This window comes from Anser cygnoides, chromosome Z (assembly GCF_040182565.1).
Source record: "Anser cygnoides isolate HZ-2024a breed goose chromosome Z, Taihu_goose_T2T_genome, whole genome shotgun sequence".
NCBI classification, from domain to species: Eukaryota; Metazoa; Chordata; class Aves; order Anseriformes; family Anatidae; genus Anser; species Anser cygnoides.
The window spans coordinates 21,406,504-21,426,750 of NC_089912.1; the positions used below are offsets into that span (position 1 = coordinate 21,406,504).

At 37.1% G+C, this 20,247-nt stretch overlaps 1 protein-coding gene across 1 annotated transcript in view; it reads left to right on the forward strand.

Annotated features, from left to right (window-relative positions):
- PRDM6 (PR/SET domain 6) overlaps positions 1–20,247 on the forward strand; it is an 81,226-nt gene that overhangs the window by 44,161 nt on the left and 16,818 nt on the right. The window contains exons 4-6 of the mRNA XM_048048812.2: positions 8,501–8,628; positions 12,301–12,425; positions 15,546–15,888. Of these exons, the coding sequence (XP_047904769.1) occupies positions 8,501–8,628; positions 12,301–12,425; positions 15,546–15,888 (596 nt within the window). The remainder of the gene's footprint in view (positions 1–8,500; positions 8,629–12,300; positions 12,426–15,545; positions 15,889–20,247) is intronic.

A 20,247-nucleotide genomic window follows, 5' to 3' on the forward strand; every position in this document is an offset into this window, starting at 1 on the left:
ATATAAAATACAGTATGTCATTCGCAAAGTATCCCGGTCTTTAAGATATGATCTTTGTAAAGGATGTGATTATATGGTGTTATTATTATCTGTCAACATCACTGTTTCTTTTTAGTTAAGCTATATTCGGAGAATTTTCCATTCATTGTTTTTTGCTTCTAATTTTCATTATATCTCATATTTTTTAATACAGGCAGACTAAGAATTATTCCTAACATATTTGCTAAGTGGCCTGGCTTGGTCACCAAACTAATGAATTAAAGGAGAAAGTTGTGATAGCTAAATGCATCTACACAGCTTTCTCATTCAGTTTGTAACAGTGAGAATATACGTATTCAGAAGGGTCCTCCTCCTCTAAATCAGATGCCCAGCACTAACATTCAAAATATTTAAAGTCTAAAAGCATTCGTTATTTAGACTACTGTTATTATCAAACATGAATCCAGTTGTTTGAGTTTCAGCCTGAACTAGACTCCTTAACTGTAATCTATTCAGGAAATTTTTCTGTTTGTCTCCTCTTTTTCAGTTCCTGCAACATCTTAAGAACTTTTCAAATTTTCTGGATAAGATCCTTTGACAGTGTGTTGATTTCAAAGGGAGCTGGGCACCAATGTACTACACAGAATTCAATTTGAATAACTAACTTATCAAGTCATGCATGTAATCCAGTTTGTTTTCAGTACGACATGATTAGAAATGCTAACAAATAAATAATGTATACATGTCATAATAAACACTAGAGCCCATTGGCATTTTACTCAACAATTGTTGCCTTAGGCAAGCAATTACTGAATTTTACTGTGCACTTACACATGTGAATCTCAGAGCTTTTCAGAAAAGTGACTGTTTGTTATTTCTTCTGCTTTAAAAAAGAAAAGACCTTCCTTGTCATTTGTAAGTAAGTCAGCTGTTAGATCTCTCTTCTACCAATAATATGACTGAATGCTGTCTCCCAATCTATCAGAGTATATATGTATTCAGCTTAACTTACAGAATACTCTATAGCATAGGTTGAATACAGTGCTGGAGAGAAACTGAAAACAAACACACAAACAAACAAACCGCCAGCACCACCAACTAAAAGAAACGCCAGTTTTCTTCAAACGAAATAAACACGGGAACCGTCCCAAAAAGGACCATGTAGGTAAATAAATCCCATACCTTTTTGCTTGTATCTTTCCTTTCCGAAAGACAAAGTGAAAAAAAGGACAGGGAAACATGGCCTGAGTGGTTGACCCATTGTAGACCCTAAGGAGGAGATTAGACTCCAAGGTTTAGGGTGCATCATAAAAATTGGCCTTCAGTTGGTGGGTCTTGCTGGCTCTAAAAAGAGGGTGCATGGAGGGCTGCCCATCTCCTGCAGAGTGGCAGTTACATTCCGCAGTTTAACAAAGACTGCCCTTTTTGGCACTGTTTTAACCTCTTTTGGCGTACAGCTATCTATAGTGGATGTTGTAGTGCTGTTATATCAAAAATATGGGTTCACAGTAGTGACATTTGCACAATGTAGAGATTATCCAGTTTTGATGTCCAAGCTAGCAGAGAAAAACTTTCACTGTTGCTTTGGTTTATAGGTTCATACCTTGTTATAGAAAGAATATAGCTTGGATGGGTGCTCCCTTATCTGACATGTCAGACTGTTTAATCATAACCTTCTGCATATTTCCAGTGGTTTATCCATGCTTTTTAACAGAGTGGCTGATGATTTAAGAAAGGTACGTACTCACCACAAGCACTCCTTGTTGTCCTGACTCTTCCCACTGAAGTCAAAGGTAGAACTTCTTGTGGGAGAAGGCAGCTCATGCAGAGAGAGTTGAAAATCCTGTGACCTTATGCATGTGATGTCAATAAGAATAGCAATGAACAGCAAAAAGCAAGATCCTCTACTAATGGTAAGAATTAATTCTTGCATGTTTTGTGGTTTTCTTCACATTTCTTTTGATGTCTTGCAACATGAAAAACTATTCTAATAGCTAGTTTTAGAATACAAATGTACATACAAAGAAAAATTCCACTTCAGGACCAGTCTTTTCTCTCTCTGCCTGCAAGGAAAATGAGAGGTCAATTAAGTTGTATGCTAATACCTTTTTTATTTGACTAAATGGAAAAATAAAACGCAGGCAGAATTTCAAAAGACACAATCCTTCACCAGGCCATGGAAAGAGAACAAAGGAAAGCAACAGATACAGAGGAAAGAACTCCAATGAACTGACCATGTTTCCTCTCCCTGTCTCTTCTGTGAAATTGTTTTTAAGAGCTTCACAGCTTGGCTTTCTCTGTGGCTGTGCTATTCAGGCTCCTTTATTCTAAAATTCTGTGGTGTCTATACCAGCAAATGGTACAATGGTCTTTAACATTGGGATTTCATTTTATTTGTCCCATCTATCCAGCTGAGGCAAGAAGCAATACTGCCTCAGCATTGAATTGATACTTCTCAGGAGTTTTAGTGCTCTGCTTTATCTCTTATACAACTTAAATCTTACATGGTCCTACCTAGACTTAGTATGTTGCCAGTGTGACAGATGTTCCAGCAAGTGCTGTTTATTTTCTTAGTAATAGCTGTTCATATATTTTAGAGCATCACTTATGTGAGATGCTGCATGCTTTAGAAATTATATTATTAATGTCATTATGTATTGCTATCATCTTCGGCATTATAAGTTTCAGCATCTACAGCTTCCAACTAATTATCAGTAATCAATCCAATAAGTAATAAATCCAGCCCTTCATAGGAAGGACTTCAAAGTCGTTCCCTTGGATTTGTATGTGCATGCTGTTAGAAAAGGAACCTGACCAGTGTCTGTACATTGGCATCCTAACTGCTTTTTCCCCATGTTATCCAGTTGGCATGCATATGTAGGTCATAAGGAATAGCAGTGTCAACCTGTAAGAAATATCATGATATACTCCATACACTTCTGTATCTATACCTTGAATACTGAGTAAGCAGGTGTTGGTATGGAGTGGAATATATATATATATATATATATATATATACCTATATACCTATATATATATATAAATATATATATATAGGTATATATACATATATAAATATATAAAAGAATTTTGTTGTGCTGGATGCACTTAGGACTTACTTTCTTGGAAAATGATGTTGGTTTTGCTGTGTTCTGAAGTCAAACAATTAAAACTGTGGAATAATAATATATTTCACATTCTGAGTCTCTTGATATGTAACATATCTGTAACCTAATAATAAATAGTCAAAAACCTACTAAAAAGTTAATTAATTAGATGTGAATTATTAAGGAGGAACACAAGGAATGTCAAACAAGAAGGTGGGTGCAGTTCTCTTTTATCAAAGTCTGGTCTCCATCAGTAGACTGGTACACATCTCAAAACTGGAACAGACCATAAACTAGATATCTTAACACTTTGAAACATTTAAAACAAAAGCAAAAACAAACAAAGAAACAAACAAGAACTCTTAAAACTAGGCAAAAATGAAAAAACAAACAAACAAACAAACAAACAAACAAACAAAAAAACCTAACAATTATTTGTGGTCAGAAGAGGGAAAAGAGCCTGTAAGCACCTTAGGTAACACTTCCAAGTGTAGTCAAAGTAGAAAAATGCAGCAACTAATTTTGTTTCCACTGTTCAGATTAATAAGTGTTGTGAGATACATGCATTCTCCATAGGGAGTTGAGGAAACAATATTTTATTTTGACATGATGCTCCTGCAATATATTAAAAGTTATGCCAAAGTGGATGGAAGTAGTGATCTAGTGAGGAAATCAAAGATTTTCAGTAAATTCAGTTTACCACAGGATTTTGAAGTTTGTTGTTGTTGTTTTATTAACACGAAAAGGAGGACTAAGGAGAATCTCCATCCTTTACTGGATGTAGGGGGAAACTTAGTGATGAGAGATGAGGAAAAGGCTGAGGTGCTTAATGCCTTCTTTGCCTCAGTCTTTAGCAGCAAGACTAGTTGTTATCTGGATACCCAATACCCTGAGCTGGTGGAAGGGGATGGGGAGCAGGATGTGACCCTCACAATCCACGAGAAAATGATTGGCAACCTGCTACAGCACTTAGATGTACACAAGTTGATGGGGCTGGGTGGAATCCACCCGAGGGTACTGCGAGAACTGGCGGAAGAGCTTTCCATTACTTATCAGCAGTCCTGGCTATCGGGGGATGTCCCAGTCGACTGGTGGCTAGCAAATGTGACGCCCATCTACTAGAAGGGCTGGAAGGTTGACCCAAGAAACTGTAGGCCTGTTAGTTTGACCTCTGTGCCAGGGAAGCTCATGGAGCAGATTACCTTGTGTGTCATCATGTGGCACTTGCAGGGCAACCAGGCGATCAGGCCCAGTCAGCATGGGTTTATGAAAGGCAGGCTTGACAAACGAGCTTGACATCCTGCTTGACGAACCTGATCTCCTTCTATGACAATGTGACACACTTGGTGGATGAGGGAAAGGCTGTGGATGTGGTCTACCTTGACTTCAGTAAGGCTTTTGACACCATTTCCCACAGCATTCTCCTTGAGAAACTGGCTGCTCTTGGCTTGGACTGGTGTACACATCATTGGGTTAGAAACTGGTTGGGTAGCTGGGCCCAAAGAGTCATGGTGAATGGAGTTAAATCCAGTTGGAGGACGGTCACTAGTGGAGTCCCTCAGGGCTCGGTACTAGGGCCAGTTCTCTTTAGTATCTTTATCTATGATCTGGATGAGGGGATTGAGTGCATCCTCAGTAAGTTTGCAGACGACACCAAGTTAGGTGCGTGTGTCGATCTGCTCGAGGGTAGGAAGGCTCTGCAGGAGGATTTGGATAGGCTGGACAGATGGGCTGAGGCCAACTGTATGAGGTTCAACAAGGCCAAGTGCCAGGCCCTGCACCTGGGACGCAACAACCCCAAGCAGCGCTACAGGCTGGGAGATGAGTGGTCAGAAAGCTGCCTGGCAGAAAGGGACCTGGGAGTATTGGTTGATAGTCGGCTGAATATGAGCCAGCAGTGTGCTCAGGTGGCCAAGAAGGTCAACAGCATCCTGGCTTGCATAAGAAGCAGTGTGGCCAGCAGGGCTAGGGAGGTGATTGTTCCCCCTTTACTCAGCTCTGGTGAGGCCGCACCTTGAGTACTGTGTTCAGTTTTGGGCCCCTCGCTACAAGAAGGACATGGAGGTGCTTGAGAGAGTCCAGAGAAGGGTAACGAAGCTGGTGAGGGGTCTGGAGAACAAGTCTTATGAGGAGTGGCTGAAGGAGCTGGGGTTGTTCAGCCTTGAAAAGAGAAGGCTCAGGGGCGACCTTATCTCTCTCTACAGGTACCTTAAAGGAGGCTGTAGCGAGGTGGGGGTTGGTCTATTCTCCCAAGTGCCTGGTGACAGGATGAGGGGGAATGGGCTAAAGTTGCGCTAGGGGAGGTTTAGGTTTGATATTAGGAAGAACTTCTTTACTGAAGGGGTTGTTTGGCGTTGGAATAGGTTGCCCAGGGAAGTGGTTGAGTCACCATCCCTGGAGGTCTTTAAAAGATGTTTAGATGTAGAGCTTAGTGATATGGTTTAGTGGAGGACTTGTTAGTGTTAGGTCAGAGGTTGGACTCGGTGATCTTGGAGGTCTCTTCCAACCTAGATGATTCTGTGATTCTGTGATTTTGTTTTGTTTTGTTTTAATAGCTACTGTAAGTGTTTAAATATTTATGGATGTGTAATGCAGATGCAGGTGAGTATGTGCATACACATAGTTTGCTATAATGTCCAAGTTCACACACTGTGCTACAGGTTTACTTTTTCTCTATTATAGCAAGCCATATTTCATCCTGATCCTTCACCGTGGCTTCTTCAGGCAAATATATTGTGTTTGCCAGATTTAGATAAATCTAAAATGTCTAAGAACTGGTGCACAATGGTAAAATGAATAATAATAACCATAATAGTTAAGTATTTCTGGATCTGAAGTAGGCTTATGCAATTTAACAAACAGATACTATGTAAAGTTGTTATTTTTCTTTTAATGTTAGGGTGTCTACCTCATTACAGGTGGATTTTAATTTCTGTAACAATGGTGCTAAGAGTGCTATGGGGTGAATTCCGGCACTGCAGCTTTACTTGCAGTGTCAGTAACTTTTCCCTGGGAAAGGACAGAGCATAGTGTCACTGATGCAAGAGCACTTGCAAGAATAAAGCTTTTAGAAATACTTAGTCCTGCAAGATGAAGAAGTTCTTGGCACCTTTTGCAGCATCTTTTTTCTCTTATTGCCACTGCAATTGATTCAAGGTGATAGAAAGGGTGATAATGCCTCCCAGTCATGGAAAGCAGAGCTATGGAATGTTTACTTCTTTGTTATTCCAGTCTTCTCCAGCAGAAATCACTGCTCTATGGGATAATGCAGAGAGTGACAGAAAACTGATCCATAGGTACAAAAAAGAGGATAGAGCAAAATGATCTAGAACCTGCACTAGATCCAGAAACACTTGGTAGAGTGGTTTTACCTTCCTTGGCACTCCAGGTCAAGGCCTTAGAGAGAGCTCCAGTTCTGCATTTTCATGACAGGTTTTAATTTTTCTTGTCAGGTCATGATTGTCCATATACACAAAGTTGTGATTAGGTCCACGTGTGTCCAGATATGGCTGTCAGTACTGACTGTGGCTGTCTTTGTCTTCTTGTTTTACAGAATTTGGAGATTAGACGCTATCAACTCTTCATTGATGGGAATTGTTTTTGCCTCATGTTAAGCAGTTTATTGTTACATTAGTAAACACCACATAAATGAATAGATAATAAACACTGTGCAGAAACTGTTTGTATAGATACTGCCAAAATGATTGCAGCCAGATACTGTTAGTCATTATTTTTTCCTTCTTTTCCTTCTTGTAGGCTGATTTGCTGTATAATTTTCAGTTTCCATCACAGCTTTTTATTGCTTGGCATATTTTGTTCATATATTCAGTATGCATTAGCATGTTTACATGAGAACAGGTTCCTGCTGGTAATCAACAAGCTAATCAACAAGCTATTTAAAAAATAAACCAAACCACCGGTATTGGGGTATTTGTTCGCCTCTGAGGGTTCCTCCTGTTTTGCCTAATTTTATACCACTACTCAGCCTCTTGCTTCTCCAGCCCAGGAGTTTCTGGCATCTAATCACAGGCACTTTGGAGCAAATGGTAAAGATCTCTGTAGACAATTGATTTCCCTGTGTCTCATGCCCTAGAGAAGAATATACTGCTCCCAAGTACTTCCAATCTCTCTTGGTCAAGAGCAAAAGCAAGGCTGGCTCCTGAATTTGAAACTGCTGTGTGGGGAATTAGAGAACTACATTCTGGTTCCCATGTATGTCTTTGTATGCATTGTAGGAAACACACTTTTAATAATTCAGAAATATTGAACATATTCACATAATTTCTGAGATGATTCTCTTAATACTGAAATAGAAATGCAGGCTTGTTAGTTTGCTTTCTCTACAAATGTTCAATTAAATATAATAAACATTTCCCCTTTAATTTGCAGAATTAGTACTTTCAAGAAAACAGATTGAGTTAAGCTTATACAATTTCAAAAGGGAAAACTTATTTGCTGTAGGATTATTATCTAGGAGCAAAAGAGGAGCAAAAGATCTGAAAATTAAGTTTGCTTTGGATAATCACCTAATTGTTCAGATGCAACTCTGAAGTTTAACTAAGTGTGTAACAGGTAAAAAGCTTATGAGACCATGTGCTTTTACTAGGAGTAGCACTTCCTAGACATCATTTTTAATGAAGTCAGAAGGACAGGTGTACACAAAATATGTATCTTTACATTTCTAATGCTCCGGAGCAGCTATAATCTTTGACTTCAGAGGGAGCAACCAGTGCAGAATAGAGACATAGTACTGCCTTTTAAAGAAATTACCCTAACTGACTCTCATGTCCTTAGCAGAAATGTCATATTTAGGAAAGCTATGATTCCCTTAGGACTGATTTCTCATTCACTACTTCAAAAAATTATGAGTCTCAAGGGAGCTTCTAAAGGCATCTTCAAATCTTTTTCCTTCCAGTCTCATTTGTTTTTGTCTTATGAGTCCTACAGCTCTCTAATGTGCCACATGAGGTTGCTGAAGTACATGTCCTTGCTGCAACTGAGATGTGAAGGAAGGGATACTTGTTTAGGGATCACTACTGCCCCTTGCTCAGATGTTCCAGCGATTTCAATGCAGACTTTACATCCAGATTTTCTTGTTTATCTGGCAGTTCATTATTTAAGGCCAGCCTGTCAAAGTAGGTTAAATATTCTTTGGGAAACATGGTCCCATCTTTGAGACACCACAAACATGTTTAATACAAAAAGATTGGCTTGATAAAAGGAACATGATAAACTTGCATCCCCCAAAATACTTTTCTGCTGTTTCTGCTGTATATTTCTAAGAGCATCAGCATGCAATGACAAATCTCATGGCAATAAATTCCTGGAAAAGGCACAGAGAGACACCAGCACAGCAGTGAAAAAGATTGCCGATGATTTGTTCTAACTACTTGACCTTGTGACCTCTTCCCCAGATATATGACCAAGATGGGACACTGCAGCACTTTATTGATGGTGGAGAACCCAGTAAGTCAAGCTGGATGAGGTACATCCGATGTGCAAGGCACTGCGGGGAACAGAACTTAACAGTGGTTCAGTACAGGTAAAGTATGTTTCATTTACTCAATGCAGCAAAAAGAGGTTTTTACTGAAAAATCAGACTGTTACTGTCACCGGTACTGTTACCTTTGATTGCAAAGACAGTGGTAGGGCTTTTGTGAATGTGTCCATTCAGGGCGATAGAAAAGCTACAGAGTGTAGTGAGAAGATGTATAACTCTGCTTGCCAGGAGTTGAGGCCGTTGCAGCATGCACATCAGGCTGGGCCCTCTTAGGCGCCACTTGTGTGCCAATCACACTGCACGAAGCACTCTGCTCGTTTTCAAATGGTCTGATCAGTTGCATGTCTATAAAGCAGTCTTCTGCACTTCCTAAAGGTGTGTGCGCTAGAGAAAGGGGTAAAGGAAAGAGCCCCATTTGAAATCAGGTTTTCTGAGAGAGCCAGTCATGAGCCATGTGTGCACCTATGGCTTATCTGCAGAGTGCACCTGCTAGCCACGATTGTTAGTGCTTGTGCCTCTCAGGTCGCTGGATAGAGAAGGTCAAAATGCGAAGAAAATGTAAAGAAATTATGGTGCCTTTTACTTTATACTTGCAAACAGATCCAGAAAACCTAGACAACGCATTACATAAATACATGATCTCAGCTATAAACAAACCTTTTGTCTCAGAATCAGAAGCAACTGCTTGGCCTTATTAAACATAGGAAGTACATCAAAGAGTGGCCTGTGTTTGCCAGCCACAGTGAGCAATCCTGGTTTTGGCTAGTTGTTTTAGAGAGTGGAGTTTCTTTTTTTCTTTTTTTTTTTTTTTTTCTTTTTAGAAGGAATCTTAAACTTATTTAAAGTATCTTTAAAATTAAAAATAAAACATACAAAAGCAAGCTAAAATGAAATATATATAAAGTTTGATTTTCCCATAGGGTTCCAATTTAACAATGGTAAAATTGTTCAATTGCATTTTCAGCTTTTTTATTCTCTGGCCAGTTGACTAAATAATGCCACACTTAAAAAAATAATAATCCTATTTATACATTACAAATCTTTTATTATACCTTTAAATAGCTGATATTTATACCTAAAATCCTGTCAGATTTTAAATAAACGCAGTAGATAATGAATAAGGATTGCTGTAATGAAAGAGTATTTTTGTAGGTATCTTGTGAACTATTTCTTGGTGTGGCAGGGTGTGTGCGTGCATATATACATAAATATATAAAAATGTGTACATATATATAGATGACAAACCTAAAAGGAACATGAACATGAGAAAGTCATTACACATCTGTCAATATTAAGTGGATTTTACAACTTTCCTTTCATGATGGAGTTTTTTACTTAGAGTTCCCTCTGTTGATCTGTTTTTGATTACTTCAGATCTTTATAAAATGAACTACAAAAACACAATTTAAAAAACTGGCATCCATCACCAGTGACTGCATCCAAGTGTAAGAAAATAGAAAAGTTGGACACTGAAAAACCGGCCTAATTTTTATTGTACATGGACGTACTCCTCACAGAAAGTCAGCTGGTTTAAATTCATTCTGTTATGATTTGTAATATCTAAATGGAATTTTCTTCAAAGTGCTCTTGATTGATTGACCCTTAGCTGAACGTTTTGTTTTTATTTTGAGGCTGACAATAATGTTTGTTGGCATGTGTTCTGCTTCAACTGCGTTGGGACGCCATGAAGCTATCTTTATGAGTCATCCAACCACAATACTAAATACATGTCAGCAAAGGAAATATTATCCGAAAAGGGAAAAATCCCTTTGATGTACTTCAGCATGCAGAGATTTCTGCGAGTTTTGGAAGCTCTGCACGCTTGTAAGGAACGGTGTACGCTTACACTTTTTTTTTCTGGCCTACTCCAAGCCTCACAGACCACCCATTGCTCAAAAACAGTTCTGCTCTTTCAGCGGTGAAGTGTGTCATTTGGTTTTAGCACATTCATTTGCTGGGCTGCTGTGTTTATGTTAAGGGAAGCCAAACTGAGAGATGAAATGTTACAAGGGTGAAGTACAAAGTAGACTCAATTTTTCTCAAGTTAGGAGATACTGGTAATTTATAGCATGGCTCTGATTTTCATTTTTATGTAATAGTGGAAAGAATTAATGAAATGTGCAGTGTTGGGAAGAAAGAGAGAGAAGAAGAGAAGAAGACGAGGGAAGGAGATGGAGAGACACAAAGGGGAGAGTTTTTGTCAGATATTCATAGAACAGTAGGAAAACCATTCTGCTTAGCTAGCAGTGCCCTCCTGAGACAGGGTGGCAGTAAGCGAGGAAAATAACAAGATAAATGAAATTTTTGCAGCTGCTAGTAAAATATTGAGAATCTGCACTTTTTTATTGATCTTTATGATCCTGTTGCCAAGAGCCACTTTGAAGTGACAAAATATGTTGACAAGTGCATATCTCACTGCCATGAAAAATGTGGTAAAGGATTCTCCTTATGTCTGCAGTGTTATACAAGGAACAAATTGCATTGCTACAGCCAATTCTTTATAGAAAGTCTAAATTTAAGGCCTACCAACCCTAAACACTTTTATCTTGAACTTCAGGCTAACGTTTGTAGCAATTCTTCACTGAGAAAACTGGTAGAGGCCTAACATTATTTTATTTATTTATTTATTTATTTGGTCTATAGATGTTTTTCTGCCTTACATAAGCTGTTATAAAAAATGGCCATTTCTTGGTACTTTGATTGTACCATTTTGGTATGTAATCCTTCAGATGGAGTAGACTGTTCTTCTTGTATATATTGAATTTCTATCCATCTCTCATGAAGGTGTTTTACTGTTCCATGTGAAGCCTAAGGGAAAAGGCACTACGAACTGATAACATTTTTATTTTATCTTGTGCCTGAATATAATCTTACACAGCTTTTGTCCCAATGTAAAACTGTTAATGGTAGAAGTATCACTCTGAAGCTATTTACACCAGTGCAAGATCAGGATAAGGCTGTAGTTTTTATACTACAGATTTTAGGATTTTTCTTTTTTGGTCTAAGATTATCCACAGTTTTCCCACAGAGTGATGTGATAACTTTTAAGGTAACGCTAATTTATACTTACTGAAGGATCATCGATGTTATCCTCATGTTTCATACAGAGGAAGAATTCTGTGTTTGTATGATCAGATTGACTCCATTTTTGCATTTCCATAACCCAAAGTCTATTTTACTCAATAATCCAAGATCTCTCTTTTTGGTGGTTTAATGCTGTAATGAAAAGACACATCATACTATAACAAACCTCTGGCTAAAAGCACTCATTCAAATTAAAAGAAATGTCATTTATTTACTTCTAAAATTTATTAACTTCAGCTTAGATAGTAAATGCAAATCTGTTTCAATGGCTTAACTCACTGAACTGTATACATTGTACAAAATGAGCAAGGTATTACATTTCTAAAATCATTTTCAAAGGGACGTTGTAAGAAAATATCAGTCTTTTCATAAAATCTTAACATTAGTGTAATGTTGGTGTTTAAAACACATTAGTTACAAATTAGTTAAAAGCAATTTGTTAACTGTGCTACAGAAACTGATCAAAGTCCTTCACTGAGGATAAATTAAGTTTTAAAATATTCAGTAAGATATTCATTTAGTTATGTGCAGAAATGGTTCCAAAACTATGGATTTCTACTGTAATACTGTGTGTGATAAGAGGAGTGCTCTATTCCTAAATTAGGCCCTTTGTATTTTTCTCTTGATTAGGTCAAATATATTCTACCGGGCTTGTATAGATATCCCACGGGGTACAGAGCTATTGGTGTGGTACAATGACAGCTACACATCTTTCTTTGGAATCCCTCTCCAGTGCATCGCACAAGATGAAAATTGTAAGTTCCTTCTCTATTTCTACCAGCACAAGCCAGAATTCCTGTTTCATATCTAATCAGTTATATTCCTAGGGTATTTTAAGACATATTAAATGAAAGTGACTATATATTTAAGGTAAGCTTGATGTATACAAAATAAAACCTCGAAGCTGATACACTTAAGCTACCAACATCATGATATAATTACCTAAATAAACTGAGGTGTCTGAAAGTGTGCAGGTCCATGCAGATTTCCCACTACGGCAGCCCCATTTAACTTGGTAGTGTGTGGAATCACTGTTCCTTATAACGGATTCACTACTAGTTTATTCTTAACTGATTTAAGGATAGCTTGGTTTCTTAACTGGTTCTTAACTGATTTAAGAAGAGATGATTTAATTCTTAACTGATTTAAGAAGAGCTTGATTCTTTCCATTTGTTACAAGACCTATCACAAGAGCCTGTGTAGCCAAAAGAGTAGTGTATTGTAGGTCCATCAGGCCTCTGTTAGTGATTGCTCATTCTGTTACCTGAGTATCTTGAGAAATGCTTTGTCTGTGTAATTGTAGAGATGAGTTTCTTGTGGTTAAAAGGTAAAAGCGAGCTCCTCTCAATACAAGTTGAGTGCAGGTAGCCTGAAATTACAATGAACTTCCATTCCATCCTGACCATCCCCATTTCCATTCATACATCTACCCCTTCTCAATATTTTATTTTGCTAGGAATCATCACAAAATTAAGCATGGAACTTATAACACAGACCCAGTGCAATCAAGTGCTGGATACCTCTGTCTATAATGGGATTAGGTGATCCAAGCACACATTTCAATTTCACTGTTTGCATGTGGAACTCAATTAGAGCTTGCATCAAAGATCTTTTTTTTTTCTGTTTTGACAGCTATATATGTCTACATGGTGGAAGAAACCAATAACGGATGCTTGACTGACTTTGGTCTAAAGTGACCCAGTGGTTGCCCATGTATAATCAATTATATATAGGATACATTTTTTCCATCAAGTATTTGGGTACTTAAACAGCTATTGTAAGATGAACTCATGTCTTGCAGCAACTTAAGTAGTGAACCATGGGGGCAATAAAACAGTAAGATAGCAAGGATTAAAATGTCAAAAATAAACATCCTTTTTCATCTTGAGTTTTCAAATCTGTTGGGCTTGAGAAGAGTTTAAAAGAAATTAAATTACTGGCAGTAATGTTTGCTGATTAAACTCATGCTCTGCAGTGGACAACATAGAAATATTATTTTTTCTTTCATGAGCTGAAGCTTTACAAAACCTTTATTTGAAAAGCACGGAATTATGGTTAAAATTTATAAATATTGTAACTTGTTATTTTTCTCTGAGATAAATTTGAGTTTCTTCTGCAGAAAAACTGACATGAGTAGATGAAATTCATCTCTGAGCATGGAGCCAGCTGCAGGCTTCTATAAGACTTAAGTACTACTTAAACCCATAAGCATATCTACTACACAGAGGTATTTTGACCCAGTGCAAAATTTGATCTTATTTCTTCCATGGACTTCTATGAATAAAATTAAAAGGAAAAAATAAGGGGAGGAAGGAAAAAAAAAAGTGATCTTTTTCATGTGTGAGTTTGTTGTGGGAAAATGAAAGGGATCACCCCTCGTACTGAACATTTTTAGAGACGTGAAAGATGTATTATATGTCTGGAAACTTGTAACAGACAGACCCAAGGATGTAACTCTACTTAGAACTCAGGTCCTCAGATACTCCAGAGAAAAATACGGTAGAAGGGACCTCAACTTAAGTATATAAAATAGCATATAATATTAGGATCATTGTGATTGAGAAAATAAAGTAAAACATAACTTTCTGAAGTAATTTGTACATTACATATATTAAATGATATTAGAATATTCCAGTTCATAAATGAAATTTAATTCTCATATTTGCTCTTAGAAATCTATCATAATGATTTACCTAAGCAAAGGTGCATTTTCCAATCAACTGTTTAAGTAGGTAATTTTTATACACATACACAGGTATAAACGCTTTGTGACAGTAACTAAACGTGAACATATGGAGACAGACACATGCATACAACATTTAATTTAAAAGTCTTCATTAAAATGTTATGTCATGAAGTCGAGCATGACAAAATTAGAAAACATGAGAATGCACTGGGTGCAGGTGGCCTAAGTTATGCTTTTTTTTGCATTGTGGTTCAATTTCCCATTATCTGACTCAATTTTTTTCCATATGACCCTTGCTTCATTCACTGCATGATCTAGATGGTGGTCAAGGAATGAGGCAGCTGTTCAACTTTCTTCTGTATGTTTGAACTCCTGCCTTCCTTATCGTGTGATATCCAGATTTAATACTGAACTGCTTCTTTGTGAGAACAGTTTATTGCAACTGTTGCTGAAATATCTGAGTGCCTCATAAGCTTTAGCTTGTTCCTGTTTTGTAGGTGGGAAATCAATGCACAAAGATACCTCTGCCTATACTTTGCATTGTCTCATGGTAATCTGACTGCTATTAGTGTTAATCACACAGGTCATGGTGAAGTCACTGGCTTTATATTGTATTGGTTGTGTGACTATTTGTGAGATGTAATAATACCCTTAGTATCTGTGTATTGAAAGGATAAGGAAACTATTGCTGCAGGAGATATGTAAACCCTGTTGTATCTCAAGGAGTGTCTGAACAGGGAGTTTTTCTTCATGCTTTCAAAATTCATGCTTGTCTGTGATATCGCAATTGCACAAGCTGATTGCAGCATGCAGAGTCAGGGTATCACAAGTACAGTAGTGTTTTCTTTCACTTGACAATCTCACTGTATAATAAATGTATATCACAGTCAGGTTTCTCTGAGTCCTGTAAGCCTCAGATACCTCTTTGTATGAATTTTCATTCTAGTGTCACAGAATCAGCATCATCCATTCAGATCACTATCTTGTTCAAGCCCTTTAAAAAAATAAATTGTTAAACAAAAGTGTATAATTCTAGTGTGAATAAAATAGAGGATGGGTTGTTTTTTTGTTTGTTTGTTTGATTGGTTTTTTTTTGTGTGTGTGTTTTTTTGTTTGGTGTCTCCCAAGATTGTATTAGTTCTAAAAAGGCATAAAAAGGATCTTATTTACTTTTCTTGTTTTCTCCCAGTGAATGTCCCTTCGACTGTAATGGAGGCCATGTCCAGACAAGACACCCTACAGCCATTTAATAAAAATAGCAAACTATCCCCTGCCACTCTACAGCGATCCGTAGTATTTCCACAGACTCCGTGTAGCAGAAATTTTTCTCTCCTGGATAAGTCTGGGTCCATCGAGTCAGGATTTAACCAGATCAGTGTCAAAAACCAACGAGTTCTTGCAAGCCCAACTTCAACAAGCCAACTAAATTCTGAGTTCAGTGACTGGCATCTTTGGAAATGTGGGCAATGCTTTAAGACTTTCACCCAGCGGATCCTCTTACAGATGCATGTGTGTACGCAGAACCCTGACAGGTAAAACCCAGGCTCTCTTTATTTCTGTATCTACTGATAGCCAGATCCACTGCTTTATTCTTTTATCAAGCTGTTATCATTTCCAAAACCAAACCATTATTAGGAGAAGCCTGTACAACATAATTCATCTGCTGCTCTGTGAAGTAAGCTGATAAAAACCATTGCTTGACTTCACTATTTGTAAAAACATTTGGTGCCTAAACGTACAGATAAAAGGAAATAGCTAAGGATATAATCTTGTTTTCAGAATGGTTTGGTACATCTGTTGGAAGCAACAAAATAGAAGGAAAATTTATGAATATCATAGGAGGAAAAATGAGGTCAAGATAATTAAAAGTCTCTCTGTCTTCCAAAGATAATCTAACTTGCTGCTCAGTGGCTGTCACAGTCATTTCAGGGTTCACCTATAGTGTGCAATGTGTATGAACTTAATTAAGTACTAAGAGGTAATGAATTGGAATTTTTTGCTTAGTACTATTTTTCTTCAGAGCATGCAAACCCATAAATCGTGCAAAGCTGTCAAAAGGAAATACCTACTCCACTAGTGATGTGGAGGAAAACAGATGCCACTTATTCAATAAACTAATATCCACACAGAAGAAAAATGTTGACTAGATACCTCAGAGTCAAAGTTGGTTTGAAAGTTTGTCAATACAGAATTTTATGGCCGTGAACTGAGGATGAAATTTAGCTGAACAAGTGAATTAAAATTTCAGGTACTCTGACCGGTGGCACAGTAAATATAATGGAACCATTATTTATGAATCAAAGCTGGTTTATTTGACAATTTTGATAGCTGGCAGGACAAAAGACAAAAATCAAATTAATTCAATAAAAAAAGCTGTCCATGTTTTGTCTCTTCTTCAGCTGTGAAAAGGTTTGAGCAGAACAGCTGAATCCCTGGCAACTTGTTCTCAAAACAGCATTCAATTGCGAATTTCATTTAAACAAAGCACTATAAAAACAGTCACCTGTGAGTCTGTGTGTGTATGCATGTCTATGTCTTTTTGTGTACGTGATTATCTATGTGTACACATATGCTCGTGTGATTCTGAGAGTAAAGATACACTAGAGCATAAATCCAGTTTTCCAGGATAATACTTCAAGCATGCTAGGGATAAACTTGATTCCATTCAAATCTTCATAGAATTTGAAGAGTTTATAATATTGCAAATGCAAATGCAAAAAAAAAAAATCTTCTTTCAATGTTTTGTGAATTTCATGCTGGTCTTAGCAGAAACAAATGCTGCACTAAAGAAGCTGTAGGACACAATGGCCAATTTAAGTGCCACAATATAGAATATCCTGAAAGGTCCACTCTCCAAAGTTTAATAGACTTTTTTGTTTTCAGTATTAAAGCATCCTAAGCAGATGCATAGAAGAGCATAAAATGCTGCATCAGGGGTCTAGAAGAGGTATGCTGCGAAGATCCTCCACATGGTTTCTCAGCAATTCATCTAGCCAGATTGTGAAGACTAGATTTCATCCTTTTCTACACTTGAACTTGTATCTCACTTTATAAAGAACCAAGCTGCAGACAATAATTAATACAAGAAGAGTCTCTCCTACTGGAGCTGTTCTGCACTCTAAGGTGTAGTTAAATACTAATTTGCCAGAGAGAACAACAGAAGATAAGTCAATCTTAGTATTAGGGCTGTCATCTTGGAGGTTTGCCTTTTTATTCTATTTTCTTCTAAGTATCCTGTGTCTAATGTTCACTGAAATACAGGCTGGAATTCAAGTCTTCCACTTTGGAGGTGAACACCATCATTAGTAGGTTTCTGATTCATGGTGTCATCCCATTTTGCCTCTACAAAAACTTGTCCATGCAATACAGGACAGATTCACCATGAAAGTGTAGAGCAATTTTTCTTCAGAATACCCTACAACATAGTAATCAAATTATTTAGATCACAGGACAGGTGGTTACATCTCTCCTGCAGGACCAAAGAGAGTAAAGGGTGATTAGAGGACTCTAAAAGTTTGGTGAGGATTGGGGCAGAAGGGTGGTTAATCGGTGAGTAAAGACTAAGTGTTGACCTAGAAGCTTTCAGGAAGATTTGAAATGTAATAGCTAATGCCTCTTTCTAAATACTCATGCTAGCTAATTTAGCTGGTTTCACCTTTGGCTTGTTGGTTTTTGTGAATCTAATTGTTATGAAACTTTTTCTGTTGTGTTATGTAGAGATACTCTAATCTCAAGAGGATGCAAGACACACTGAGGAGCAATGTATTCAATACATACAGTTACTGCAATTCTCTGTTTTGTGACAGCCGTGTTCCCTCTTTGCTGAAGAATGGCTTACATCTCTATATCTTCTCATTAAATAAATTATGTAGACTGCTTGAGGAGGCCACTTTTGTAATGCATTCTTTTTTATTGTGAGGCATGTCATCAACAAAACTGTTGTAAAAACATTTCCCAATAGAACTTTTGAAGTGGGGCTTCAGTCACATGAATCTGTTCAGGCTCATTGCAATTCATTTAGTGTTCCAAATACCAAAGTAATTGTTAGTGCAGATCATAACTGTTCTGGGATTTGGTTTCTCATATTCCCACTTTGAAATCACCACAGGTTGAACTTACATCATGGCCAGGTTTTGGTCTTTTAGAAGGTACCAATAGATAAGTTATTTAGTGGCTGGAAAAGAGTTGTCTTTTGTTTCTTGAACATACTGTATTTCTCCACATGAAAAGTTCCTAAAGTGTTGTACAAAATTTCCTGGAGCCAAGAAAATACGGTATGATTTGTGAAAGAATACCTGCCTGCCAGCCTAAAGGACTGGATACAACTCTCTGGTTTGTATTTTCTTGCCGATAACTGCAGCGCCACTCCAGCTGATAAATAGCTCCCCATTTATTGTCAGCAATTTGTGAGCAAACCAGCCACTATATCTTTGATGTGACTGAAGCAGCAAGGGCTGTCTAGTCTAGGAAATGACTTCAGACTATCTGTTCTGGCTTTGTATTTGTTTTTCAACAATGCTGATTACCTACAGCATGAGGTGCAGGGAAAACATCTTTGAACCTATACAGGAGTCCAAATCATGGACAGTCGTATGAGAAAAGCAGTTTAGCTGGGACTTGAAATTAAAAAATAAAATAATAATATTAAAACAAAACAAAACAACAACAAAAAAAAACACCTTTAAAGCTACTCAGGCTCAGAAAACATCTGAATGAGAGCAGAAAGACGAACAGACATAAATATATATATGTATTTATTTCCATTAGGTAGAGAAAAACAAATGTTCCTATTTAATATATAGATGATTTTATAAATAAAACAATTTTTAAAACAATATGAATACAAAATAGGAAGAATTTTCAAGACCAGCTCTTTGCTGTTTTAGATAAAGATTAGGTTTGCAACTTAAATTGAAATTAACTTTATTTAATGGTTTACTTATAATTTACTTCTCCCCATCCACAGAGATACTTTTTAGCTTGTTAAAATTTGTAAGGTTCCTCTTGGAAGCTAATAGTAAATGAGGTTAGACAGAATGTGGGAGATAAAGACTTAAATCCATCAAGATCTGAATTCTGGGACTTGCTGAGCCTTTCAGGTTTTTTTTAAACCTTGCCCAGACAGAAGCATACTGAGCAACTCTTCCTGAAGCAGGATTCAGAAATCTGTCCTCTCTCTCTTTTTTTTTTTTTTTTTCCCCACTGTTGCAGAAATTTCCAACAATACTATCTGGGGGCTCCAGAAAGGGGTATACAGCATAAGCCTCTGTGAATCACTTTTAGAGCAATATATATATTATAATTTTATAAATATTTATATTTATATAATTTCATATCATTTTAATCAGCAATCTTTTTTTTTTTCTTTTTTTTTTTTTTCTTCTTCTTCTGCTAATGACACAGTTTCTTTTAACAACTTCTTTCTTCTTTCTCACTTTGATCACCACTTTCAGGATGTATTGATATTGAGGGAAGGCAGATGGCTGCAATTCCTAAGAGTTGTCTGTGGAACAATTTCATATACAGTTTGTACATCTGTGTGATATTTATTCTCATTGATTGCCAAGTATTTAAGCTGACAATTTTAGGAAAACCCCTCTCTATATAATTGTATCTGAGACTGATAAATTGTAGATATTACCTGGCCTTCACAATTCTTGTTTATTCAAAAGATATTATTGTACTTTTATTTTGCTGTTACACCTCAAAATTTACTTGCGAGGTTTTTGTTTTGTTTTGTTTTAAAACATGAGCTTGTAGTTTAAAACTGGCAATTTCATAGATCTTATTCTCTAATATAATAGCCCAGGCCATTTTGTGTTTATCTTTTTCTTTATAGGTTCTGTGCCTTTGACCTTGATACTCTCCTTAAGGTCCATTAATTAATTTAA